A 12799-nucleotide genomic window follows, 5' to 3' on the forward strand; every position below is an offset into this window, starting at 1 on the left:
GTGCCTTTCCACAGTGCTCTGTCCATTGCCACAAGCCCCATCCAGCCCCTCAGAGGTCCAAGCTCACAGGGCCTGGCAGGGTCAAGCATGCTCAAGGCTTGTGCTGCCTTGACTGTTCTCTTTGTTGCTGCTGCTACTGCAACACAGCACCTATTATCTTTAAATCCAACACCTGCTACACTTTAGAAGGGAACCAGTGGATTGCCGGTATCACTTGGGGCCTCCGGCCCCTGCCCACCCCCGTTAGACGGGTCTCTTGGCCTTCCCCCTATTCAAACTGGGACGATGGATCTTGGGGATCCTCCTGTTCCACAGCTGTCTCCAACAAGTAATCTTGCAACTATGCAACCTGATAGCAAGCCATTTTCTTGGCACCTGCTAGGGCCACCCACTGTCTCTGCTTTTTCAGTAGCTAGAGCCTCTGTTGTGGCTTAAGCTGCCGCCAAAGCTCTAAGAGGACTTCATTAGATAGACCTGCCATCTAAATTCTCCCTATCTGCCCTGGCTGCAATCAAATTTACCCACATCTGGGTTCAAGTAACCTTTACAGGCCTGTTTCTCTTGTTAGTTGGGGGTGGTAGGAGGGAGGTGCAGCACAGGCAGCAGCCTGCTCAGCCTTATGGTCCTGTCTGTCTCTAGCTCCCCCAAATCTACTGTCTGTGTAGCTGTGCTGATGGGCTGCCCCACACAGGGGCCCAAGATAGCCACTAGTGACCCAAAAAGGGCTGATGGGGTGCTATAGAGAATAAAGTCCCTCATCCCTGCTGTAAACACTTCCTTATCTGGCCCACGGGAACCTCGAGTTGAAAGGAGCATTCTTCATACCTAGTTCCCAAAGGACCTGAGACAGCTCATTATAGGATTTCTACCAACTCACTGCCCCTGGCAAGTCTCCAGCATCCTGCCAGACTGTATAAATGGCAGTCATCGCCCATTCTAATAGGATATAGTTTCTGGGTTGTCATGGAAGTTCTGAAAACACTGCCTAAGGAAGAAATGTGTGGTAACAGTGGCCATTTTCTCCATTTCTGTTCTGGAGAGCATGATGCCATTCACCCTTATGTCCCACAACCTCAGCAACCAGGCTGCCAGGGGCTTGGTGGGTTTCTGTCTGAATTTTACCCCCAACTCTATCAGCTCTGTCTAGGTGTAGGGCCAGACCACAGAGTGCTCCACTACCTGCAGAGGGGGTTGTGCCTGCTCCTGAGGGACTCTTGGCTGCTGGGTTTTAACCTTCTGGGCAAACACTGGCTGGGCTCTGAGTCTGTGGACGGCAGTTTCATCCTGAATCTCCTCCTCAGAGGAGTTGGAAACAACTACAACCACTGACTCAGAGTCATTCCACTGGTATGGATGCAGCTCCATCTTCAGCACCTGCTTCGGCTCCTGCAGCTGCTGACTTGGCCTGAAGCTGAAGCTCAAGCTCTTGAACCCACAGTTGTTTCTCTAACAACTGTTGCTGCCAACGTTTGGTTTCTAGGGCAAACTGGAGCTCACAAACCTGTAATTCCTTTTCCAGCAACTGTTCCAGTTCCAGGTGCCACTGATGCTCAGCCTGCATTGCACACTGGAGTTCTTGAGCTCAGTTAGTCTCCTTCTGTAGCAACTGTTGCAGTTCATGCCACTGTCAGCCCTCAGTCTGCAGCTCGTCCTGGAGCTTTTGACCTCAGGCAGCCTCTTGCACAGAGCTTTTGGTTTCTTCTCACAAGGCTGTACAAAACATCCAGCCTATGGCCCCCAAAAGGACAGCCATGGGAAACAACTACTCCTCTACCCCACCCTTCAAGGGTGTCAGCAACTCCATACCGATCTGACCCAAACCTGCCCACTATGTCAGATGTAATGCTGGTGGCTGAGGCCATGCAGATCCACATTGGATTCTGGCAGACAGAGAAATTTCAGAGCCAGAAAGCATTGGGCCATTACCATTGAATAAAGTCTCACATCAGTGGATGAGCAACAGACAGGCAAAAACTGCTTCTCAGGCAAACAGAAAAATGGCCCCTCACAGTGGTGGTAGGCAATCTGCAATCTGCCACTCACCCTGAGGGCAAGCACCTGCAGCCTTACATAGACTATACACACATGGTGCTATCATGTGCTCACACACTAATCAGGCAAAGTACAAGTGAGCAAGCCTATTACAGCTGTTTTCCCAACAATGTGCTTGAATGTAATGTACCACCTCTTGATGTTTGGGACATAGCTTGCTATTTGTCCTTTGTTGTTCTGATATATAACTCCTTTATTTTTAATTTTCTTTTTGGGTCTGCTTGATCTGTCATTTTTCAAGGGAGAAATGGTTACAATGTAATGCCAGTGGCCGAGGCCAGGCAGGTCCACATTGGATTTGGGCAGATTGTAGAGAAACTGTGGAGCTGGAAAGACATTTAATAAAGTCTCACAATGGCGATGAGCACACAGGCAGAGGAAATCCTCTTTTCTGGCACACAAACAGCAAGAATGGCCCCTCACAGTGGCAAGCAGGCAGTCTGCCATCCACAATCTCCCATCTCTCTCGAGGACAAGCACCCATAACCTTATATAGGCCATACACATGTGGCGCTGCTACGCACCCACACACCAATCAGGCAAAGCACTTACAGCTGGTAACCCTGCAAGCAAGCCTGACGCAGTTGCCCCACTAATCTGTTATCTTTTTCTACAGACTGTGGAATTCGATTTTGTAAAATTGTGTTTAGGATTTGTATATCTAAGTTCACCAGTGAGAAGGTCTATCTTTTCCCTTTGTGGTACTCAGGGCTGCTAAGTTGCACAGTTCCAGAGGCCTCACTCACGCTCTGGCCTACCAGTTGTACTGGCAGGCGCTCCTTATTGAGTGAACTGGGAGCAATTCTTCCTTTTTAATACTGAACAACATAGTAAGAGTAGGATTATTCACTTCTTGAAGACTTGATAGATAGGTATTTCTTCTATAGAAAAAATTTAAAATTATGGTTCAGTTTTTTTGTAGGACTATTAAGATGATTTTAAATTTTATTTTCATCATTTTATTCAGTGACTGTGTGTGTTTGGCAGAATGCTGCTTTTATTTATTTATTTATGTATGTATTTATTTTTATGTGAGAGGTGGGGAGGCAGAGACAAATTCCCTCATGTACTCTGACTGGGATCCACCCAGCAAGCCCACTAGGGGGTGATGTTCTTCCCATCTGGGGCTGTTGCTCCATTGCTTAGGAACAGAGCCATTTTAGCATCTGAGGATGGCCATGGAGCCATCCTTAGCGCCCGGGGCCATCTTGTTCAAACTGCTTGAGCCATGGCTGCAGAAGGGAGAGAGAGAGAGAGAGAAGAATGAAAGATGGAGAAGCAGATGATCACTTCTCCTGTGTGCCCTGACCAGGAATCAAACCTGAGACTTCCATATACCAGGCCAATGTTCAACTGCTGAGCCAACTGGCCAGGACTGCGGAAGGCGTTTTTAACAGCCTGATCAACATGCCTACTCCATTGTATGGGATAGTTTTATCTTTGAATACATTATATTTCAATCATTCAGTGACATAATTTTTGTATGTCTCTCTTGATAGCATCAAAGAACTGTATTTCTTTTACTCCATTATTCAAAGTTTTTGCATTTAAGTAAGTGATCTTAATGCATTTATAATTATTACAATTACTGGTATAGGGCATGTGTGTGCTCTCTTTTATGTTGTCCAAGACAACATTCATTAACAGACTGATAGAAAGTGAATGAAAATCTCAGTCTTCTCACCTACTTCTGGCCTGAGTCATCTTACATTTATAAAAGGATGCAGTCATGGTGTGTGTGTGTGTGTTTGGTATGTATTGAAGTGTGTCCAGGCTGTAAAGGGATTACTCAGCAATTGTGTGGAGATCTTGCTTGTGGGGGTCTTGCTCTGCTTCTGTCCATTTTCTTGCCTGACGTTTGGCAGGGCCCTCCGAGTCAAGTCTAAATTGAGTTTGAAGGAGCCAGAGAGGGCTGAGCACACACTGGGGTGTGGCTAATCAGGCTGTTTCCTAGCTCCCAGAGCCACAGACTTGTTTATAGGTTGTGATCCATGAGTCCCTCTATCCTGCACTTTCAGAAAGCAAACCGGCAATCAAACGGTAATTGTTTCCTTCTGTGTGCATTTCTCATTCCAGAGCCTGCCGTGGTGAGTAGGAGGTTGGCTCTCAGACGAATAAAGGGACCTGGAATTAGACGTCAGGCCTTCAATGTAACCGTAGATGTGGTGGCCCTACAGCCCATATTTTCCAGTAGAGGCCTGACTTCGGATATTTTATCCTGTTGGCCTTATAAACAATCCAAAATGCCATCATCTAAGCCATCTTTTCTAAAGCATTTCTTACTGCTGCAAGAAGCACAGAAATACTTTATTAGACTGTGTTGCCCCAGTTTTGGTTTGAAAAACATATTACTGTACTTAAGCAAAAAAGACTGTTTTTTGTTTAAATGGTGGGGTATATAGCAAGGCAAAATTAGTCCGATTTGGGGCATATCAAATTAGAAAGAGCTGACCCAATATTTCAGATTTCTGAGGAAGTCTAAGTATTCTCCTCCTTAGCTCTTCATCCAAGCACATGTGTAAGACATTCAGTCTGATTCCCCTTCAACATTTACAGGGAAGGGCACAGTGCTAGGAGCTTGGCTAATTATGACAGGGACTCTGCCCTCAGAGACTTCACTGCCCATAACGAGGAGATGAGATGCGGGTGGACATACAAGGTAATTAATACAGGCTAACGTGTATGTCAGCGGATATAGAGTTCTCCCAATTGGGTAGATCCAGAAAATCGCCCAGTTTACTAAACATTCGCCAGAACTGACACAGCATCAATTCCACTGCGTACTATTGAGCAGAGCAAGTCACAAGGCCAGCCCAGAGCCAGAAACCACCACAGATGAAAGGACTAGAATGGCATACAAGGATGGGAGGAATATTTGGTGGTCATATGTGCAGACAGTCTACCCAACTAAAAGAAACCTAGCTGATTAATCTAAGAGCTGAAGAACGGCCTCTCGCTGTTTTTAGCTAGCATGTGTTTGGTCAGTGGTGAGGGCTGGCTGTGTTTTCCCAGTTGTGTAATGGTGTGAGATTCCATATGCGAGCCCCACTGGGCACAGGCCCCAACCTCCGACAGGTCTCTTCTTATCATGCCCAGCCCAGGATTGAAGACAGTGTTTGCAGAGGTTACTTTTGGAGAAATTCTGCTGAGACAGAACTTATCTTCTAGGCTTCTTATTTGTCCCTTCCACCTCTCCTTTCACTACCTTTGCACTTTACCAGTTCCCTGCCCATGGCGTCCACCCTTCTTACCAAGGTCCCTGCCTCTCTCTTGTTTTAGGCACGAAACCAGGTGTAGATATTAGTGACGGTACCTGTGAACCTGGACTGGCCTCCCCGGCCTCCTACAGGAACCCCTTCCCAGTACTCCATCTTGTTGAAGACCTGAGGCTGGCCCTGGAGACGCTAGTGCATCCTCAGGAGAGAGCAGTGCTCCTGAGCCAGATCCCAGGCCCCACAGCTGCCTACATAAAGGATTGGTTCGAGGAGAGCTTGGTGAGTAGGCCTGTGGCCTGTTTCGGGAACCACTGGGGAACATAACTGTGGAGTCCAGGGAATGCCACCATGGCCTGGGGATGTCAACTTCATCTGTGTCCTTCTGGTTTTTTCTTGCTTGCAGTCCAGCTTTAGTGAACTCCCATAGGGTGGTCCTTCCCAGGAGGAGGGTAGAACCCAGTCAAACAGCAAGCTACACAGTCAGCCTGCCTGTGCACTCCCCTCTCCTAAGAAAGGGAAACCCAGGGCCAAAGAAGAGCTAATGTGGATAATTTCCCCCAGGATTTCGTGGACCACTGTAATGTCAGTGGCCGAGGCCAGGCAGGTTCACATTGGATTTGGGCAGATGGTAGAGGAACTGCAGAGTCAAAGAGTACAGGGTTATTCCTGTTTATCAGAGTCTCACAACAACAGGCGAACACACAGGCAGGAGAAACCCGCTTCTCATAGCAGTGGGTGAGCAAAAATAAAATCACCACTTGTGGCAGCAGACAAGTGAACAGCCGAACGGCCCCTCACAGTGGCAGGCAAGCAATCTGCAAAAACTTCCCTGGGAGAGCACCTGTAGCCTTACATAGGCTATACACATATGGCTCTGCCATGTGTTCACACACTAATTATGCAAAGTGCAAGCGAGCAAGCCAAACACAGCTGTTTTCCCTACATTCCACCCCTCAATCTATGCAACAGGTAATCTTCTGCGATGGTCCCTGTGCGAAGAGTGAGGTACATTACATAAACAAAAACAGTACAGACTACAGCAAGCAAATTACAAAGGCACAAGCTATACCAAAAATGATGAAAAAACTGGTATGCCAGCCTGCTGCAAAAGATGCCCACCATTCTTGGGAGGGTGTCCCTGGTTTGGCATTCCAGTTTAGAGGTCTCCTCTGCCAGAGCATGCAGGACCAGGCTTACAATGTCTAGTAAGCTATGGACAAAAAGAGAGTTGTCAGCAGTACCAAGAGAGGCAAGTCTTTCCCTTCTGGTAGAATCCAGACCAGAGTTGTCTGCAGACAGCACAGTAGCAGGTACCAGAGGCCACTCCAGGTGGGCATACCAAACTTTATTGGCCTGTACACCAGGATCTGCTGGCCTATGTGCAACAAAATGGTAGAACTCATTACAGGCCATAGGGAACTTACAAAGGTGCCCTTCATAATGATGTTTCTCTGAGCACTTAAGGGATAATACACTTCTATCTTAGGCAGCCAGGTACCACCTTGACAGTTTTCTTAGCTGCTCTCGCTGCTTTTTATTGGCAGCTGCCTACAATGTGCAATCTTGCCACCATGCTGCTCAAGCACCAGCCATTTTCTTGGCAGTTGTCAGGGCTGCCCATTTCACCTGATTTTTTAAGGGCTAGAACCTCTGTTCTGGCTTAAGCTGCTGCCAAAGCTCTAGCAGGACTCTATTAGACCTGCCATCTAATTTCTATCTGCTCTGGCAGCAATCAAATCTACCATATCTATGTTTGGGTAACCTTTACAAGCCTGTTTCTCTTGTTAGTCAGTGTGGGAGCAGGGGCAGGGTGGGGGGGAGCAACACAGGCAGCAGCCTGCACAGCCTTATGGTTCTGTGCTGCCTCCACCTCCCCTAAATCTGCCACTGTGTGTAACAGTGTTGATGGGCTCAAGATAGCCACTAGTAACACAAACAGGGCTGATGCTACAGAGAATAAGGTCCCTCATCCCTGCTGTAAATACTTCCTCATCTGGCTCATGGGACCTTGGGTTGAAAGTAGAATTCCTCATACCTAGTTCCTGGAATGAAGAACTAGGAATCTAGAAATTCCTAGTTCCTGCAGCCCAGTATATGACTACCATCAACTTACTGCCCCTGGTAAGTCTCCAGCATTCTGACAGACTGTATGAATGGCAGCCATCACCCATTCTAAGAGGGGATGGTTTCCTGGGTTGTCATGGCAGTTCTGAAGATGCTGCCTCAAGGAGAAGTGTGGTAATGGCAGCCAATTTCTCCATCTCTGTTCTGGAGAGCATGATGCCATCCACCCTTATGTCCCACAACCACAGCAACCAGGCTGCTAGGGACTTGGTAGGTGTCTGCCTGAATTTCACCTCCACTCCATCAGCTTTGCCTGAGTGTGGGTCCAGACCACAGAGTGTTCAACTACTGGTGGAAGGGGTTGTGTCTACTCCTGAGGCACTTTCTGCTGCTGGGTTTTTACCTTCTTGGTGACTACCAGTCGGGCTTTGAGTCTGCCAATGGCAGTTTCAGCCTGAACCTTCTCCTCCTCAAAAGTCAGAAATGACTACCAACTGCTGACTCAGAGTCACTCCACTGGCACAGATGCAGCTCCATTTTCAGTGACCACTTTGGCTCTTGCCACTGCCAGATCTTGGCCTGAAGCTGGAACTCGAGCTCTTGAACTGGTAGTTGTTTCTTTAAAACTGCTGGTGCCAGCGTTATGCTTTAAGCGCAAACTGCAGCTCTTGAAACTGGTTAGTCTCCTTCTCCAGCAACTGTTGTAGTTCCTGCCACTGTCACGGCTCAGTCTGTAGCTCATCCTGGGGCTTTTGACCTCATGCAGTCTCTCATAGAGATTTTGGTCGCTGCTCGCAGGGCTGAAACCATCAGGAGAGCCATAGGGAACCATGTGCTGGAGAACAACAGTCACGCCTCTTTCCCACCCTCCAAAGGTGTCAGTAGCTCCAACTGACCTGATCCAAATCCTGCTGACTACACCAAATGTAATTCCAGTGGCTGAGGCCAGGCAGGTTCACACTGGATTTGGGCAGATGGTAGAGGAACTGTGGAGCTGGAAGGTGTTGGGCCATTCCTATTTATTAAGAATCTTGCAACAGCAGATGAGCAAACAGGCAGGGGAAAACCGCTTTTCATGACAGCAGGCAAAGAAACAGCATAATGGCCCTTCCCAGTGGCAGTCAGGCAATCTACAATCCACCCTGAGGGCAAATACCCATAATCACATGCTCACGCACTAATCATGCAAAGTGCAAGTGAGCAAGCCTAACAGCTCTCTTCCCAACAGTGTGTTATTCAATATTTTCGTTACATAGGCTGTCTGTCTGGTAATCTGTTAGTATCTATGCCAGTGTGGTAGGGAGAAAGATGGCCTCCCAAAGATGTCGATATACTAATTGCCAGAACCTGTGAATATGGTATGTTACATGGCAAAAGGGAAGGCAGAATTGAGGTTGCTAATAAGCTGAGTTTAAAATAGGGCATGTAGCCTGGATTATTCGGTGGGCCCGATGTAGTTAATCACCGCAGTCCTTATAAGTGGAAGAAGGAGGCACAGTCTGAGTGACATGACTCAAGAAGAACTCAACCTCTCTGTTGCTGGCTTTAAAGATGGAAAGAGGGTCAAGAGCCAAAGAATGCAGGCAGCTGCTGGGAGCCGGGAGAGTGGACTCTCCCCCAAAGCCTCCAGAGGGAACACTGCCCTGCCAACACCTTGATTTTAGCCCAGTGAGACCCATTTCAGACTTCTGACTCCCAGAACTATAAGATAATATACATTTGTGTCACTGTACACTACTTAGTTTGTGGTAATTTGTTAATGCAACAATAGGGAACTAACACAACCAGACACTGCTCAGAGAGGAAAGTGGGGAAGGTTGCTGGGTGGGTCTCAGGAGGGCCTGTTACAATTTAGATTTGGAAACCTGCTCCTCGTCTCCTCCCCAGATGAAGACAGTCCTTGGTGGTCCTCTCAGACTTGCGCTAGTAACTGACAGAGACCCCCGTTGCTTGTCCCCTCACTGTTATAACCATGGTTGTGAGTGGCAGGGGAATGACTACCATCGTTCTCTCTCTCCTTTCCCCTAAGAGTGCCGTGAGGAACCCTCCACTGTTACCATAACCCCAGACCCAGGGTGCGGAGCTTGGCTTCTCTCGTCATCTCTGGCTGTCTTTCCCCACCTCTCTGGACAACTGCAGTCTGATGGCCCACTTTACCCCAGGCACGGACACCAACCTCTCTCTCTGTTCCTGCTCGCTCTGCTGACTCAGGCTGCAGTGTTTAAAGATAATTTTATGATGGGCCCATAGAACTATTAAAGTTTAGAAAGGTGGGACAGTGCATATATATTATATAATATATACTGTCTCTAGTAAATACAGGGCAGGAAACACATGAACATTTCTTCAGAAAAACTTGTGAGCATCCACATGAAGTGGGATAAAAAAATACTCTAAATCTCTTCCTACCAGTTCAAGTCAGGCTTTGCTGCCAAATAAGATTGGTGCCAATATTATATATATTAAAAAAAAAAAAAGACTTGGTTTCCAGATTTTTTTTGGTTTCAGAATTGCAGATAAGGGATGGTGAACTTACATGAAGAATTCCAATGCAGAAAGCAAAACTTAAAATCAAGTATTGGATATTAAATGTTACCATTCCCAATTTCCATCAGCCAGAGTCCCTCTTTGAGAGTCGTTTGTTAACTCTCTCTGTTCTTATGCTGTCCTGTCACCACGTGCCTGGGTCCTTGTGGTAACTCCCAGCCTTCTCCACTATCTCCTGTACCTTTCACTAGGCTGTAGAGCAGTTCTTCGCCTTTTTATTTTAAATGTCCCATCTCAGCTCAGCTCAGGACTCACCACACATAACAGAGATTTATTGAAGTGTCTTCCCCAACAGTCCAGAGTACAAAGAGCTGGTATTTTTATTCTTTATTGTACAGTAAGCATGTTCTTCACCTTGTCTTGATGTGCCTGAATTTGTGATGACCATTTCTCAACTATGGACATTTCAATTATTATTATTATTATTATTATTATTATTTTAGAAGAGAGACAAGGGAAAGGGAGAGAGAGATGAGAAGCATCAACTTATATTTGCACCACTTTATTTGTTCATTGATTACTTCTCATAATGCCTTGATGGGGGTGGGGGAGGGGCCTCAAGCTGAGCCAGTTTCTCCTTGGTCAAGCCAGTGACCTTGAGCTCGGGCCAGCAACCTTGGGCTTCAGGCCAGTGATCTTTGGGCTCTAGCCAGAGACCTTGGGATCATGTTGATGATCCTGTGCTCAAGCTGGTGAGCCTGCACTCAAGCCAGCAACCCCACACTCAGCTGGCAGTCCTGCATTCAAACTGATGAAACTGTGTTCTAGCTGGCAACCTTAGGGTTTTGAGCAAAGGCCCTCAGCATCTTGGGCTGATGCTCAATTTACTGTGCCATCATGGGTCAGGCATTTTGACAACTTTTAATCTTTTACTAATATATGGCATTGCTGCAGAGAATGTATTTGTCCAAAAATATTTGTCTTTATCTCTAGATATTTCCTTAACGTAGAGTCCTAAAAGTGGTATTACAGAATTAACGGTTAATAGACAAAAATATAGGATGCTCTGTTAAATTTGAACTTAAGACAAGCAATGAATAATTTTTTGTTTAAGTGAGAGGAGGGGAGATAGAGACAGACTCCTGCATGTGCCCTTACCGGTATCCACCTGGCAACCCCTGTCTGGGGCTGAGGCTCAAATCAGTTGAGTTATCCTCAGTGCCTGGGGCAGACCCTTAAATCAATCAAGCCACTGGTTGCAAGAGCATAAGAAAGAGAGAAGAGGAGAGGGAGAGGAAGAGAAGCAAATGGTCGCTTCTCATGTGTGCCCTGACCCGGGATGTTGCATGCTAGGCTGATGTGCTACCACTAAGCAAACCTACCAGGGCAATATTTTTTAATAACTTTGTCCCATGCAGTTTGCTAAATCTGGCAGCTCTAATACAAAGGTATTAGTATCTTTGACACATTTTTCCAAACCACTTTTTAGAAAGATCTTACTTATTTATATTTTCATTAGTGGGGCTTTTGTACATCCTGATAAACAATACTCACTAAAATTTAAAAAAAAAGCTTTACTAATTTCATAGGGAAAATGTTTTCCTTTTATTATTGTCACATTGCTTTGTTTAGCAGGAAGGTTAAGCATTTTTTTTTTTTTTTTTGGCTAGTATTCTTCTAGGTGGTCTCCAAACTGTTGATCTCATACCCCATCTCAAAAAGAATTTATTCTCCATTATATACATGGTCACCCATGTAGTAATGTCCTAATGTATATAAATTATAAAACATTCCCCAGAGTAGAGACTTTTTCTTTGTTTTATATTTTTATTGATTTTAGAGAAAGAAAGAGTGAAAATTGATTTGTTGTTTCACTCATCCAAGCATTCATTGGTTGATTCTTGTATGTGCCCTGACTGGGGATTGAACTTGCAACCTTGGTGTATCGGGACAATGCTCTAACCAACTGAGCACCCGGCCAGCACCTAAAGTAGAGATTTTTAAAGGACATCTTTAAAAAGTTTCAATATTTTCTTCACACACTCCTCAGAGACCACTTTGGGTCCCTGAGTGTATCAGCCCTACCCTGGTTTTTTCATATTCTATTAGAATTTTGGTACTTTTCTTATGTATTTAAATAACTTTATTATTGGTCCTTTGCTTTATTTGCAACATTTATTTTCCTCAGGTTGTTTTTAAATGTAATTTATGGTACTTTTTGAAACATGGAATTTAAAAGGATTGTGGCAAACTCCATCAGTCTTTTCTTTTTGCCTTTTTATCTCTAGAAAGGCCTTTCCCATTGGTAATACTTGCCCTTGTCTCCTCCAGTGGGTTTGTGGTTTGATTTGTATCTTATGGTTAACTCTAATTCATCTGCAATGTTTTTTACTGTGTCATGTGAAATATGGATTTAACTTTTATAATTTACCCAAATAGATTAAAAAAGATTTTTTTTCAAAGGCAGCCGATGTGGTTATCAGTCTTTGCAGAATTCACTGTAAAAACAGCTTGTGTTCAGATTTGCAGATCTCTTGGAATTATTTACAATGGCTGAGGGAATGCCTTCCTTTGGAAAGATTTTCCTAAAAATTGTTGCATTCATAAATCTTTTAGAGTAAGTATGGCCATCAACAACCTATGAATGGTGGGCTTTTCAGGGGGTCAAAAGTTCATATAAACATTCCATGATACCAGGGCTGAATGTTAATGTTTTGATTTTGATTTTAGACAGAAGACAGCCTGTCTGTATTTTAGGTTTTTTTTGTTTTTTTTTTTTTTTTTTACAGAGACAGAGAGTGAGTCAGAGAGAAGGATAGACAGGGACAGACAGACAGGAACGGAGAGAGATGAGAAGCATCAATCATTAGTTTTTCCTTGCACGTTGTAACACCTTAGTTGTTCATTGATTGCTTTCTCATATGTGCCTTGATCGTGGGCCTTCAGCAGACCGAGTAACCCCTTGCTGGAGCCAGTGACCT

At 45.4% G+C, this 12799-nt stretch overlaps 1 protein-coding gene across 9 annotated transcripts in view; it reads left to right on the forward strand.

The window, feature by feature from the left end:
- PPFIBP2 (PPFIA binding protein 2) overlaps nucleotides 1-12799 on the forward strand; it is a 159105-nt gene that overhangs the window by 52485 nt on the left and 93821 nt on the right. For all 9 annotated transcript variants that reach the window (XM_066250859.1, XM_066250862.1, XM_066250860.1 and 6 more), the window contains exon 3: nucleotides 5332-5546. In XM_066250859.1, coding sequence (XP_066106956.1) covers nucleotides 5332-5546 — 215 coding nt within the window. The remainder of the gene's footprint in view (nucleotides 1-5331; nucleotides 5547-12799) is intronic.

This window comes from Saccopteryx bilineata, chromosome 1 (genome assembly GCF_036850765.1).
Source record: "Saccopteryx bilineata isolate mSacBil1 chromosome 1, mSacBil1_pri_phased_curated, whole genome shotgun sequence".
Lineage (NCBI taxonomy): Eukaryota > Metazoa > Chordata > Mammalia > Chiroptera > Emballonuridae > Saccopteryx > Saccopteryx bilineata.